The following is a 15,972-nucleotide window of genomic DNA, read 5'->3' as shown; positions in this document are numbered from 1 at the left end:
TTGGACAGTTTGCGTCTTGTACTGATGACCATTCTCTTTGTTTTTGCTGTGTTTATTTGCGTCCCATATTCCGCACAAGCTTCATTCAGATCTTTGAGCATGTTATTCACTGTCCGCGCTTTTTCTGCCACTAATACCACGTCATCAGCAAATCTTATACATTCTATTTTTTTTCCACCAATACATATTCCTCTTTTCCCATCTAAACTTTTCGCAACAACCTCTTCAAGGTATACGTTAAACAACAGTGGGGAAAGGCAACAACCTTGTCTAACACCTCCTCCAATGCTGCTTCCTTCTGACATTTCATTTACAATCCTTATCCTTACTTTCCGGTGTAAATAGAGATTCTGTATCAGTCGTCTCTCTTTCCAATCTATTCCTTTCCTCTTCAAGATATCCATCAGCATGTTCCACTGAACTCTGTCAAAAGCATTTTCTAAATCTATAAAAACAGCAAAGATTTCTCTACCCTTTTCCATATATCTTTCCCCTATAGTTCTTAGCAGGCCAATAGCATCTCTTGTTCCTTTTCCTCTTCTAAATCCGAACTGGTACTCTGCAATCCCTCTATCCAGCTTGCCATATAACCTTCTATTCAACACTCTCAGCAAGACTTTAGCTGCATGAGAAATTAGACTGATGGTCCGGTGCTCTTCACATTTTTTAGTATTTCTCTTTTTCTCTGTTGGTATCATAACTGTTGCAGCGAAGTCCTCAGGCCATTCCCCTTTGTCATATATCTCGTTACAGAGACATTCCATAAGCACGCAATTTCAATACGAGCAGCTTGTGTGGTACAGTGTCAAAAGTCTTCCAGAAATCCAGAAATACGGAATCGATCTGAAATCCCTTGTCAATAGCACTCAACACTTAACGTGAATAAAGAGCTAGTTGTGTTTCACACGAACGATGTTTTCTAAACACATGTTGATTGTGTGTCAATAGACAGTTTTCTTTGAGGTAATTTATAATGTACGAACACAATATATGTTCTAAAATCCTGCTACATATCGACGTTAACGATATGGGCCTGTAATTTAGTGGATTACTCATACTACCTTTCTTGAATATTGGTGTGACCTGTGCAACGTTCCAGTCTTTGGGTACGGATCTTCCGTCGAGCGAACGGTTGTATATGATTCTTAAGTATGGAGCTAATGCATCAGCATACTCCGAAAGGAACCTAATTGGTATACAGTCTGAACCAGAAGACTTGCTTTTATTAAGTGATTTAAGTTGCTTCACTACTCCGAGGATATTTACTTCTACGTTACTCATGTTGGCAGCTGTTCTTGATTCGAATTCTGGAATATTTACTTCGACTTGTGTTGTGAAGGAATTTCGGAAGGCTGTGTTTAGTAACTCTGCTTTCGCAGCACTGTCTTCGATAGTATCTCCATTGCTATCGTGCAGAGAAGGCATTGATTGTTTCTTGCCGCTAACATACTTCACATACGACCAGAATCTCTTTGGATTTTCTGCCAGGTTTCGAGACAACATTTCGTTGTGGAAACTGTTATAGGCATCTCGCATTGAAGTCCGCGCTAAATTTCGAGCTTCTGTAAAGGATCGACAATCTTGGGGATTTTGCGTCTGTTTAAATTTGGCATGTTTGTTTCGTTGTTTCTGCAACAGTGTTCTAACCCGTTTTGTGTACCAAGGAGGATCAGCACCGTCGTTTGTTAATTTCTGCCGATACTATTTCTTTGAATTTAAGCCACGTCTGGTCTACACTTACATTATTAATTTGGAATGAGTGGAGATTGTCTCTCGGGAAGGCGTAAAGTGAATTTTTATCCGCTTTTTTGAATAGGTATATTTTTCGCTTATTTTTCGGGGATTTGGGGATTACAATATTCAATCTCGCTACGACAATCCTGTGTTCACTAATCCCTGAATCAGTTTTGATGCTCGTTATTAACTCAGGATTACTTGTTGCTAAGAGGTCAAGTGTGTTTTCGCAACCGTTTACTATTCGCGTGGGCTCATGAACTAATTGCTAGAAATAATTTTCAGAGAATGCGTTTAGCACAATTTCGGATGATATTTTATGCGTACCTCCGGAATTGAACATGTATTTCCGCCAGCATATCGAGGGTAAATTAAAGTCACCACCAACCATTATCCCGTGAGTCGGGTACGTGTTTGAAATCAAACTCAAGTTTTCTTTGAACCTTTCAGCAACTGTATCATCTGAATTGGAAGGTCGGTAAAAGGATCCAATTATTATTTTATTCCGGTTGCCAACAATGACCTCTACCCATACTAGCTCACAGGAAGTATCTACTTTAATTTTGCGACAAGTTAAACTACCTCTGACAGCAGCAAACACGACACCGCCAAACCTGTTTAGCCTATCCTTACGGAACATCGTTAGGTTCTTCGCAAAAATTTCGGCTGAGTTATATCCGGCTTCTGCATCAGTGCTTTCTATTAGCGCTTGGAGCTCTGGTACTTTCTCAACACAGCTACGACAATTTACAACTGTTATACCAATGGTTCCTGTATCTATGTTTTTCCTGTGTTCAGCCTGCACCCTTTGTGACTGAAGCCCTTCTTGTGTTTTCCCGAGACCTTATAACCTAAAAAATCGCCAAGACCACGCCACACAGTCCCCGCTACCCGTGTAGCCGCCTCAGGCGTATAGTGGACACCTGGCCTATTCAGCGGAACCCGGAACCCAACCACCCTTTGGCGCAAGTCGAGGAATCTTCAGCCTACACGGTCGCAGAAACATCTGAGCCTCTGATTAAGACCCTCCACTCGGCTCTGTACCAGAGGTCCGCAATCGGTCCTGTCGACTATGCTGCAAATGGTCACCTCTGCTTTCATCTTGCAAGCAAGACTTGCAGCCTTTACCACTTGTGTTAGCCGCTCGAAACCAGAGAGAATCTTTTATGATCCATTCACATCTCAGCCTACTTGGTATTCCCCCTAAATTCGAACAACATTGCAGAGGCTCTCCAACTATATTTGAATAACATTTTAGCATAAAATGAAGCTGGAGATCCTGCCTGAAATTCAGGCATAGGTGCTTTAATCAAATGAAACCCTATGGTTCCAGAGATCATTTGAAGTCTGAAACATCTTTGATGTATATATGCAAACTGAAGTGACGAATGAAAATTTGTACCAAGGATTCCTCGTTTAGTTCGAATCTGAAGTGCTATTCCAATACAGCTGGAGAGCTTCTGTGATTCTGTTCGAGTTTATGGGAAATACCAAGTGGGCTTAAGCGTGAATGGGAATTTGGATTGAGAAGGCAGGCGTGCTAGGGTAGACCATGCAGTTGTGCATTGCCACTGCGCCAGGGTGACGTAGTGGCTAGTGGATCTACCTAGTGAGCAGAAGACCAGAGTTCGTATCCCGGCCTTGCTACAAATTTTCGTTCGTCGCTTCAGTCTGCATATATACATCATAGATGTTTGAGACTGGACAAAAGTCCCTGGAATTATATAGTTTCATTGGAATGTGTCAAACTAGAGATATGTCGACTATGTTGTTTCAGGCCCAGACTGTTAAGAATCGGTTCTAGCGGCCAATTTAAGAGCTGCTTTGGAAGATTTCTCACATTCATCTCGTAGAATGTTTGTGCTAGGTTAACCCAAAAAGGCAAAAAGTCAAGCTTGCAAAATACACTGGCTTAACTTTTATTGTGCCAGTCAGTATTAAGAAACACAGACATGAAAATAATGTATCAGTCCATTAATATGATCAAATGTCAAGTTTTTTCCAGTTTCCTCTTCCCTCGCGTTGAGAAATATTTTTTGTGGTTTTATTTGTGGAGATATCTAACAGCATTTCATCATTTATTGAAAATAAGGTCTGCCTTTTATGCAGAACACTGTTTTTCATGTGACTCAAACATCTTTCAGCACCTCTGCATCATCATCACTGATTTCCTTCTTCCAATCTATAAAATGTGTATTAATTGTGACAACTAACCTACGAAAATTAAGCCTAAAGGACGGTTTTTATTTGTTTTTATCTATTCTTAATTTTACATTGTTCGCATATGCAGGCCCGTTTGTACATTATGATGTACTGGTAGCTTGTCATCTGTAACCAAACGAAATTTGGTTGACGATTTAACACATAATTTTAAGTTTAAATGTAATATTTTCGTATCACGATATCTCGCTCGTATATTTACTATTATTTACGTTTTACTTTGACAGATCTTTTTTCTTTTGCATTATCATGAGTTATTGAGAAGCATACGCAAACACTTCACATGTTTTGCGGAATTTTGTTTGTAACGAATAGTTTTGACTTGGCCACTGCAATCACGACAAATACAAGACCAAATAATACCGAGGGAGGTGGCGCAGCGGTTAGCACACTGGATTCGCATTCCGGAGGACGACGGTTCAAATTCGCGTACGGCCATCCTGGTTTAGGTTTTCCGTGATTTCCCTACATCACTTCAAGCAAATGCCGGAATGGTTTCTTTGAAAGGGCACGCCTGATTTGCTTCCCCATCTTTCCCTAACCCGATGGGACCGATGACCTCGCTGTTTGGTCCTCTCGTCCCAAACCAACCAACCAACCAAATGATTAGAATTTCATCAGTCGTTCAGATTTTTCTTCTATTTTGTGTTTTTAATTTTAAGTATCAACCCAATATTATCGATACAAAAAAAGTGATATAACTACAAATCAACGATTTTCTGATTTTTTTTCCTCTACTTATACCGTGAAACCTCGTTTCTTGCCGAATTTCATGATTATAGGCGAATAAGTTTTAATGAGTGAGTTTGTGAGTATCAACGTGGGTGATATAAATGGCTGTATCTTTTGATTGCATTGACTTGAAAACTAACATTTATTACATCGCCACAAAATTATAGACCTTAATATGTGATATAAATTTCAACTTGGTGCGTGTATCCGTTATTGGGAAAAAGGGGTCTTAACAGTCGGAAAGACATACAGCCTGATAACAAATGACAAAAAGCTTCTAGTTACGAACTTACAGTTTTAGGATTTTTTCCTTTGGTTGTACTGTGAAAACTTACTTTCTGAGAAATTCCATTACTCTAGCTAGGCGAACGGGAAGTACCCTATAGGTGTTGATGAGTATCAAAATATCTGACATAAATGACCGTATGTGTAGACAGTATTTGTTTAGAAGCTTAACTTTTTTATATCATCAAGGGACCATGGATCTTAGTATCTGACGTAAATTTCAAGTTGATACATCTACCCGTTCCTGAGAGAAACGGCCGGCCGGGGTGGCCGAGCGGTTCTAGGCGCTACAGTCTGGAACCGCGCGACCGCTACAGTCGCAGGTTCGAATCGTGCCTCGGGCATGGATGTGTGTGATGTCCTTAGGTTAGTTAGGTTTAAGTAGTTCTCAGTTCTAGGGGACTGATGACCTTAGAAGTTAAGTTCCATAGTGCTCAGAGCCATTTGAACCATTTGAGAAAAACGATTTTTAACAGACAGACAGACGGACAACAAAATGATCCTATAGGGGTTTCGTATTTACCGGTGGAGGTTCGAAACACTAAGAAGGCTTTTGTGAATATTTCCTGTTCTCTTAAGCATTGGAAATGTTGCTTTTAACCATGTAAGTAAATAATTTCAGATTGTTAAGTCAAAGAGGTGGCATCCTCATTAATAATATAGAAACGACGTACTTTGCACATCCTAGTGAAATATGCTTGTCCTTTATGGTATTAAAGTATCGACCTTAAAAAATGCTGGCTAACGATTAAAAGTTTGAGATACAGTAAGTTTCTTGTACTTCCCATCAAGTTCATTTGTTGGGCACGATGCATTCTTAAACTCATAGAGTCATTTCTGGATAAAGAGAAACAACGGCTAATTCTGCCCCTCTTGGATGAATTTCTCAAGACGCCCCACACTGAGTGAGTGTAAAATGAACTAAAAACAGAAAAAAAGGTTGCATAACCTTGAAAACGTCCAATATTTTTATTGTTTTAAATATTTTGTGTAGCCGGTATTAAACAGTTCAATACAGGTAAGGAACTGCATCATGCAAAATATAGCTGTTGTTATTTTGATTTTGACAATCTATTTCGGTCACGATATAGCCATGTCCGAGGATGGTCAGGTTGTGAACAAAATCGATTGTTAAAATAAAGAAAGAACATCTATGTATTGCATGATGCAGATGTAAGTTTTTCATTATTGCTTCAGACACAAGGGCCCGCATGTTTTATTTTTTGTTTTTGTTTTGTTTATAAAACAACAAAAAAGAAAACATGCTGGCGCTTGTATCTGAAGCAATAATGGAAATATATTTCGCAAGCCACCTTATGGATGGCAGAGGGTAACTTGTTCCACTACTGGTCATTTCCACTCGTAAGTCTTTATGCCCCTGTAAGAGTCCTGCTTTCTATTTTCTTAATGGCCCTTATGCGAATTGTACGTTGACGGTAGAAGAATTGTTTCGCAGTCAGCCACAAACGGCGGTTCTTTAAATTTGCACAATAGTGTTCCACGAAAAGAACGTCATCTTCCCTACAGAGATTACCGAGCGAGGTGGCGCAGTGGTTAGCACACTGGACTCGCATTTGGGAGGACGAAGGTTCAATACCGCGTCCGGCCATCCTGATTTAGGTTTTACGTGATTTCTCTAAATCGCTCCAGGCAAATGCCAGGATGGTTCCTTTGAAAACGCACGACCGACGTCCTTCCCTGTCCTTCCCTAATGACCGATGACCTCGCAGTTTGGTCTCTTTCCCCCCCCCCCCCCCCCTCCCCCTAAAAAAAACCCAACCCTACAGAAATTTCCTCTTGGGTTCATGAAGCATATCCGTAATACTCGCGTGTTGATTGAATTTACCGGTGACAAATCTAGCAGCCCGCCTCTGAATTGCTTCGATGTCTTCCTGTAATCCCACCAGGTGGGGATCCCAAACACTTGAGCACTGCTCAAGAATGGGTCGTGCTAGTATTTTATACGCGGTTACCTTTACAGATGAACCACGTTTACCTAAAATTCTCCCAATGAACCTACGTCGACCATTCACCTTCCCTGCTACCGACCTCACGCGCTCGTTTCATTTCGTATCATTTTGCGACGTTACGCCTAGACATTTAATCGCCGTGACTGGGTGAATAAGTACACTTTTAATGCTGTTTCGAGCATTACGGGATTTTTATCCTAATCATCTGAATTACTTGCACTTTTCTACATTTAGAGCCAGCAGTCATTCATCTCACACTCCATCTGAACAATCCTCGTAAGACCCAGCGCTACCGACCGACTGAAGTGTCATCCTCAGCCGATAGGCGTCACTCTATGTGGGTATGGACGAGCATGTGGCCAGCACAACGCTCTCCCGGCCGTTGTCCGATTTCGCGATCGGAGCCGCTACTTCTGAATCAAGTAGATCCTCAGTTAGGTTCACAGGAACTAAGTGTATCACGCTTGCCAACAGCGGTGGGCTGATTCAGATGGCCACCCACCTAAGTGCTAGTCAACACCGTCAGACCTTAGCTTCCTTGACTTAACGGGAACCAGTTCATCACACAAATCAGGGATTTTGTCTACGTCACCTTGTATACTCCTATAGTCAATCAACGACAACACCTTCCGGTACATCCCAGAGTCATCATCAGACAGATTCAGATTGCTGCTGACCCTGTCGGTCAGATCATTTATGTGCCTAGACACTAACAGATGTCCTACCACAGTCCCTTGGGGCACTCCTGACGATATCCTTGTCTCTGATGAACACTCGCCACCGAGGACAAAGTTCTGGTTGCTATTACTGACGAAGTCTTCAAGCCTCTCACATATCTGGGACCCTATTCCGTATGCTCGTACCTCCATTATCAGATTTCAATGCGACACCGTGTCAAACTCTTTCAGGAAATGTAGCAATATGGAAATTCCCTATTGTTCTTCATCCATTGTTAGCAGGCTGTCATGTGAGAAAAGAGCAAGGTGACTTTTACAAGAGTGATGCTTTCTAATCCGTGTTGATCTGTCAGCAGAAGCACGACTATATCAAGGAAATTAATTATATTCTAACTGAGAATATATTCAAGAATTCTGCAGCAGACCGATGATAGGGGCAGTAGCATCACTATACTGGAGACAGTTAAGCACAAAATGCTCGAGAGACTTCTGCAGCTCTCGTCAAAGACAGTCGACGAAGAATAATTAGTGTTTGCAGTTTACAATACACAGTGTTACGTTCTTAGCGTTGTTCGTATAAATGAACTGGATATGTCTGAGGATAAGGCATGTGACATGGAATTAGCCGAACATCAGACCAGTTTGTAAAACTGGATTTAAGCCAGAATCCTATAAGAAGACATCCAGTGCACAGGTTTTATCTGGAAACTCATCAAGAACCTCTCGGTTTTTTTCTCATATTTGCACACTTGTTACCTCGAAAAAACTTGCTACTGAGCCTTGGTGCAATTTTGCTCATGGAGAACTGAACAGCAAGTTCAAGATCACAGGCACAACTTATGACTATCACATTAGTGTCTCAAAACGCAATCATTTAAAAAAAATTCTAACCTCTTCGTTGAAGGCCAAATGTTAATCTCTCGTCAACACTGAGTTCATTAGAAATAGATGAAGAATCAACAAAAAGATGGACTGATGCGACTGGATCAGGCTAGAGCGCCTATTCCGTGACGCGGTCCACTATTTTTAATCCTTTAGCCCCAGTTGTCACAATGAATTGAGTGTTATTGCGTAGGCTTCCGCGGCCAGAGTCAGTCGATATAAAAGATTTCTGGGTTTGGTACCGCGTCATAATTTAAAAACTACTGCTGCTATAGAAAAGCCAACGTTGCGGCCACGATTGCAGCGGCCTTCTTCTTAGACCCAGAAGAAGGCCGCTGCAATCGTGGCCGAAACGTTGGCTTTTCTGTAGCAGCAGTAGTTTTTACATTATGACGCGGTACCAAACCCAGAAAACTTTTATGTCGAATTGAGTGTTGTTGCGCATAACCTCTGAGATTAAACAGTCATGGACAAGTAGGGCCCAGTTCAATCTCATTATAGTCCAATAGCTGGACAATGTGTCGTCTAAAGTAGTCGATCGAATGCGTTTCAAGAATACTGGGCCACACTGTTCACAGGTTCTTTCTATTGGAATGAGGAATACGTTCAGCACGGACACATACTTTGTCACGTAATATAAATGATCGACTGAGTTAATGTTAGACAAATATCATGGTCAATATAATGTTTGGAGTTTTCAAACCTTAATTAAACGAAGAGTGAACATTACTTACCGATGGTTGAGCGCGATATCCCACAGTTTTGTGAGAAAATGTGGGGTGTGTAATGGGCCCAGAAGGTTCAACGATACCGACCGACCATCGTGTCACCCTTGGCCCACAAGCGTCACTAGATGAGGATATGGTGGAGCACATGGTGAGCACACCGGTCTCCCTGCCGTTGTCAGTTTTTGTGACCGGAGCCGCTACTTCCCAGTCAAGTAGCTCCTCAATTGACCTCACAAGGGCTGAGTGCACTCCGCTTGCCAACAGAGCTCGGCAGACCGGATGGTCACCCATCCAAGTGCTAGCTCAGCCTGACAGCGCTTAACTTCGGTGATCTGACGGGAACCGGTGTTACCACTGCAGGAAACTGAAGTTTGTTTGCCCTGGTTGATATTGTCTTCAACGGATTATTCCAATAAAATATGTACCACGGTGGCTACACGAGTATTGTTTGTCAGCGAAAGTTCGAAAGTGGAATAGATCATTAATTTGCCACACATGGTTATGTTTATGCAAGTATCGTGAATCTGGCCGATATAACACAAGTAGGCGCTGTCTGCTCAGTCTAGTTGTACAACTGAGCTAACTCAGTAACAAAAACTGTTTTGCATTCTCAGTTTCAATAAAGACTACTGGAACAACGACGAATCGGCCGTGGGGGGGGGGGGGGGGGGGGGGAGCGTACGGATCTCGCACATACCATTCGCCTCCAAGATCGCCTGACCTCGCAGTATGTGACGTTCTTTCTTCCTTTTTTTATGTGGTTTGCGGAAAACTTTGCCTACATGTCTCTCCGTCCAACAAATTCTGCGTAAAACTTATTTCTGAAATTCAACTTAACTGTAACAGGCGTACGTACACTTCCTAAAGCGACATATGAATACTTCTGCTGGCCGGGACTCGAACCTTATCATGAGCAGTGATCTTACGACTTAGGCTACCCGAGACCCAAAATTATATATGTCGCACATCTATCTATTTCTTGTCATAGGTTATTTATTCACTTACCCACACTCGCACATCTCGTGATTCCAATGCAGGTAATACAGGTAATAGAATCAACTGCAAGAGAAGTCATAGACTAGCGACATTTGATGAACAGTCAGTTTTAAATTTGTGAAGTCTGCACGGGAATTACGAGATGTGCGACGGGGGGTAAATGAGTTAATAATCTATGAGAAGAAATAGATAGGCGTGACATAATGGAAGTTTTGGTCTCTGCAGGGAGCGTGCTCGGGTAACGTAAGTTGTAGGGCGACGTTTCCGATATGCGGGAAATCTGTGTTAGAGTCATGATCAGGCGCAATTTTCATATGTCGCTTTAAGTTGTACATGTGTACCCATTAATTTGAATTTCAGGAATAAATTTCAATATTTGAAACTGTATATAAACTTTTGAGTAGACTGTGACCCCACTTAGATCAAAACTTTGATCCTGAGCAGAATTGTAAAAGTACCCCAGGTTGTATGTGCATGTACATAACATTTATACCCCTGTAAATTAGGATGCTTCTTTTGAAAATAAAACATAGCTTTGTAGTCTTAGGTGTAAGTTAAAAATTATCCCAAGTCCCTATCTAAATTCATGGAGACGATATAGTCTTCTGAAATCGAAGGAATTTTTTGAAAAGCCCTTTATTATGGAAAAAACGCCATGTATACCATCCGCCTTTCAAAATTATAGTCAAATTTAGTTGGTCGCATGTTTCAGAAAGTGAAAATGGAAAATCCATCCGGCTATCACCGGAAAACCACACTTGGGCTGGACAATGTACTAGACCAGCGATGGATTAAACTGGCAGGCGGAGTCCGTGTGGGTCTCTTCTCACGTCTGTATCAGATGTTTTTATTCTACACAATACGCTAAACGAGCCTTTCATCGTTGACCCAGTGTAGCCATTGACCCCGTGTAGCCGTGAGTTAGTTGTTGAATGTTATAAGTGCCACTTTTCACCGCGATAGTCCTCCATTTACATTCTGATACACTTATTACTGCAAATGTCACTGTTAGCTTATATATTACCAACGTAGGCAAACTGTTGACATACTTACTTTGTAATGCCCATAGTTTGTATTTCTTTAGCTCGTGGAGGAATATGCGACTGTGCCTTACACAGAGGCTGTTGTTTATTTTGGAATTGGCCAGCGAGAACACTGGTAAATGTTCGAATATGCTGCCCTTCAGCGTTCTAGATTGCACATTATCTTCGTTTGACTCTTCTCTTTCTTCATCTGCGACGGCCAAAAGCGTTTCTGGGCTCACTTCATCTGCGAACACAAATAATTATTTGTTACTCTGCTGTTGAATTGCTATACAGTTTCGATCTGCTAATAACGACAAAAGTGCTAAGTACATGTTGAATATGAGAGAAAATATGACATTAGAGAACTTATGTGGAGTAATCATAAAACAATTACAAAATAGGTCGGCAGCAGGTGGACTGATGATGTGGGATGCAACATAAAATTGTTGGAGGGCAGGGGAGCCTTGTATGCATGAAATAAAAGGTGAAAACTGACTTACGCGCTCCTGTCAGAAATGTAATTTACTGACATAACAATTTAAACTTACAAATAAGCGATAAATATTATTAAAGGGATAACGACGAGGGAGTCATGCAGGAACAACTGTAAAAAAATTGAAAACAGACACAGGCAGCATTATATGTTGGTGGATAGGCCTATGTATGCTTTACAAAACCACACAGATTAATTGTAGAATTAAAGGTCATAACTATGAAACTAAAAAGCACAACAGAATTAAACGATCATTTTTCCGAAATCTCTTAATTGTCTCCAATAATGACGCATAAGTTTCAAATTTGGCTCAAAGGTGCCTACAACCTTCCTCTGTAATGGTACAAAAGCATGACGCCCTGTGACGTCACGCTCGGACTTGGGGGCGCTTCAAATAGCAAGGTATCGACATTTGAAAAAAAAAAAAAAAAAGAGAAAGTCTGTCGAGGTGCAAGGTGGCACGAAATTTCACCAGAATGTCACACGATAGGAAGATCATCAGGCCCTGCTTACCCACATTTCACCCCTTCTTTTGACGCCTGTGCGAGGAGGTGAGAAACGTGACTTCCAGCGTTGAAATCGCGCGGTTTTCTTGTGGGTGGCTGAGGAAAGCATTTCAGACAAGCCGCTACTCAAAATCCACACGAGAGGTCTCAGGAGCTGGGAATGGAACCACCCTTTCCCTTGGAGCTTTCATTTTCACAATTCGCGGTCGGAAACGACAGTTCGCAGTGTGATGAGCAACAGGACGACGTGCTTGACAACCTTTCACACTGCTGACACCCCCGGATGATTTAGTCCTACTCTAACCAGCAACCCCATTGGACGTGATCTCATCCCTTTCGAGTGCAGCGTGACTGCAGCTTTTGCTCTGATATACTGAGTGGAACTACTAGGGACCGTTCAAAACACATTCTACGAAATTTGAATGCGATCCGAAGCAGCAAACGGTCCTTGTCCTTTTTCAGCCTTCCTTTTTCACGCGTTACGTGGCATCATAGCAGAGGGGTGTGACATTGACATAAAAAGGTAAAGTATCCTTCTAAGACCACCCAGTTAGGAAACACCGTCGGTGCAACCCGCCTGCCCACATTTAACGAGAAATTTAAAAATGTAACTGAACGGACACAACCCGTGACGAGAGTCCGAGGCGCCAGCAGGCAGGCTGCACTGTTGCTCGCCGGCCTGCTAGTACTGTATGTCTTGCGGACTCGGGAGCGTGTTGAAAGGGTTGCCTGTCTGCAAACGCCTAGGACTTCATCACAGGTTGTCTCTGTTCAGGTACGTTTCAAAGTGCTAAACCAAGGCAGCTGGGTTGCACTGATGGTGTTGCCGAAATGTGGAGGAGGCAGGGAGGGTCTTTAACCGGACACTTTGCCGTTTTTTGTCAATGTCACACCCCTCTGTTATTATGCCACATAAGGCTTGAAAGAGGAAGGCTGAAAAAGCATACGCACCCTTTGCTGCTTCGGATCACGTTCATATTTCGTCTAATGATTTTAAACGGTCCCTTGCGGTTCCACCCTGTGCCCCAGGGCAAACATTGCGGTTGCACTGCACTCCAAAGAGTCGCGAAAACGTTCACTGGTGTTGCTGGCAAGCGATGTCCATAGAGAAGAGCTGAATGGTCCGGAGGTGTCAGCAGTGTCAAAAATTGTCAAGAATGTCGTCCTGTTGCTCATCACACGTCGAACTGTCGTTTCCGATCTCGAAATGTATGGGAATCAGCGCCCCAGTGGCAGTGGAGATTCATGATGCCGTTTGTGCCACTCCATAAATCTTTACGTGTCGATTCTGAGTGGCGGTATGTCTGAAATGTTTTCCTAGGCCACCTACAAGAAAACTGTGTTATTTCAAAGCTGGCCGTCTCACACGTACACACTGCCGTTGGTCTGAGCTGTGGTGAAATATGGTGCTAATGTGACATTTATTTGCTATTTTGCTTTAGTCTGTAATCTATGTAAAAGATTAGACCGAATCTTGCACAGGAATTGGTATGAATAAAGCACATAATATTTTAATATAATTTCAAATTTGTTAGTAATAACTAAGCATTATGCTATTTAAGGGGGGAAAATATGCATAAAATAACTACATTAAAACAAAAAATAATAATAACTAAAAAGGTCTGTTTACTACCATTTGGCAGTCTGGCGCATAGATATCTGTTCATTCGGAATCCAGAAGGCACACGCTACTGATCTACATCTACATCTACATACATACTCCGCAATCCACCATACGGTACGTGGCGGAGGGTACCTCGTACCACAACTAGCATCTTCTCTCCCTGTTCCACTCCAAAACAGAACGAGGGAAAATGACTGCCTATATGCCTCTGTACGTGCCCTGATCTCTCTTATGTTATCTTTGCGGTCTTTCCGCGATATGTAAGTTGGCGGCAGTAAAATTGTACCGCAGTCAGCCTCAAATGCTGGTTCTCTAAATTTCCTCAGTAGCGATTCACGAAAAGAACGCCTCCTTTCCTCTAGAGACTCCCACCCGAGTTCCTGAAGCATTTCCACAACACTCGCGTGATGATCAAACCTACCAGTAACAAATCTAGCAGCACTCCTCTGAATTGCTTCTATGTCCTCCCTCAATCCGACCTGATAAGGATCCCAAACGCTCGAGCAGTACTCAAGAATAGGTCGTATTAGTGTTTTATAAGCGGTCTCCTTTAGAGATGAACTACATCTTCCCAAAATTCTACCAATGAACCGAAGACGACTATCCGCCTTCCCCACAACTGCCATTACATGCTTGTCCCACTTCATATCGCTCTGCAATGTTATGCCCAAATATTTAATCGACGTGACTGTGTCAAGCGCTACACTACTAATGGAGTATTCAAACATTACGGGATTTTTTTCCTATTCATCTGCATTAATTTACATTTACCTATATTTAGGTATCCGAGTAATGAGGGAATTAGTATATTTCATCAAAATATACAAGGTATTAGAGATAAAGTTAGTGAACTGCTTATAGATGTTGACTCTGAAATTATTGGTATATCTGAACACTTCATAAATAAGGAGATAATTCAGAGGCTTCCTTTACCAGGATACAGGTTGGCTGGCAGCTTTTCTAGGAGCTCTTTGCGGTGTGGGGGAGTAGCCATGTATGTGAAAAACGGCATCCCATTTGAGTCAATTGATGTTTCAAAGAACTGCACTGAAAAGGTGTTTGAATGTTGTGCAGGTTTGGTTAAATTTAATGGAGCTAAACTTCTAACTGTTGTTATTTATAGATCCCCAGACTCCGATTTTACAACATTTTTGCTAAAGCTAGAGGAGGTTCTTGGTTCACTTTATAGGAAATACAAAAAGTTAGTTATATGTGGTGACTTCAACATTAATTGTAAAAGTGATTGTGCAAGGAAAAAGATGGTAGTAGACCTCCTTAATTCATATAATCTTATGCAAACCGTATTCTTTCCAACGAGAGTGCAAGGGTACAGTAGGTCAACCATAGACAACATTTTCGTTCATTCCTGATTACTAGAAGGGCATTCTGTTAGCAAAAAGGTGAATGGCCTTTCAGATCATGATGCACAAATTTTAACTGTAAAAGATTTTTGTGCTGCAACACATGTTAAATATAGTTATCAACTGTTTAGGAAAGCTGATCCAGTTGCTGTAGAGACCTTTGTAAACCTTATCAAGGAACAAGAGTGGCAAGATGTTTATAGAGCTGATCCAGTAGATGATAAATGTAATGCTTTCCTCAAGACTTTTCTCGTGCTCTTTGAAAGTTGCTTTCCGTTAGAACGTTCAAAACACGGTACTAGCACAAATAGGCAGCCTGGGTGGCTGACTAGAGGGATAAGAGTGTCTTGTAGAACAAAGTGGCAATTATATCAAAACGTTAGAAACAGGCAAAATCTAAATGCAGTAGCCCATTACAGACAGTATTGTAAGGTGCTTAAATATGTTATCAGGAAGGCAAAAAGTATGTGGTATGCAGATAGAATAACTAAGTCTCAGGAGAAAATTAAAACCATATGGTCAGTCGTAAAGGAAGTGGCTGGTCTGCAGAGACAGGTCGAGGGTATAGAATCAGTGCGTAGTGGGAATGTCCGTGTTACTGATAAGTCGCATATATGTACAGTATTTAATAATCACTTTTTGAATATAGCAGGTGAACTAAATAGAAACGTAGTCCCAACAGGGAATCATATAGCGCTCTTAGAAAAAAGTGTTCCGAGACTGTTACCTGAAATGCTCC

The 15,972-nt window shown here is 41.7% G+C and overlaps 1 protein-coding gene across 1 annotated transcript in view; it reads right to left on the bottom strand.

Moving 5' to 3' along the window:
- LOC124622169 (nose resistant to fluoxetine protein 6-like) overlaps positions 1-15,972 on the bottom strand; it is a 322,977-nt gene that overhangs the window by 161,676 nt on the left and 145,329 nt on the right. Inside the window, exon 3 of the mRNA XM_047147813.1 lies at positions 11,278-11,493. Within this exon, the coding sequence (XP_047003769.1) occupies positions 11,278-11,493 (216 nt within the window). The remainder of the gene's footprint in view (positions 1-11,277; positions 11,494-15,972) is intronic.

The sequence above is a fragment of the Schistocerca americana genome, chromosome 7, assembly GCF_021461395.2.
Source record: "Schistocerca americana isolate TAMUIC-IGC-003095 chromosome 7, iqSchAmer2.1, whole genome shotgun sequence".
In the NCBI taxonomy this organism is placed as follows: Eukaryota; Metazoa; Arthropoda; class Insecta; order Orthoptera; family Acrididae; genus Schistocerca; species Schistocerca americana.
Note: the sequence above shows the minus strand (reverse complement) of the source record. Positions and strands in the feature narration are given on the sequence as shown.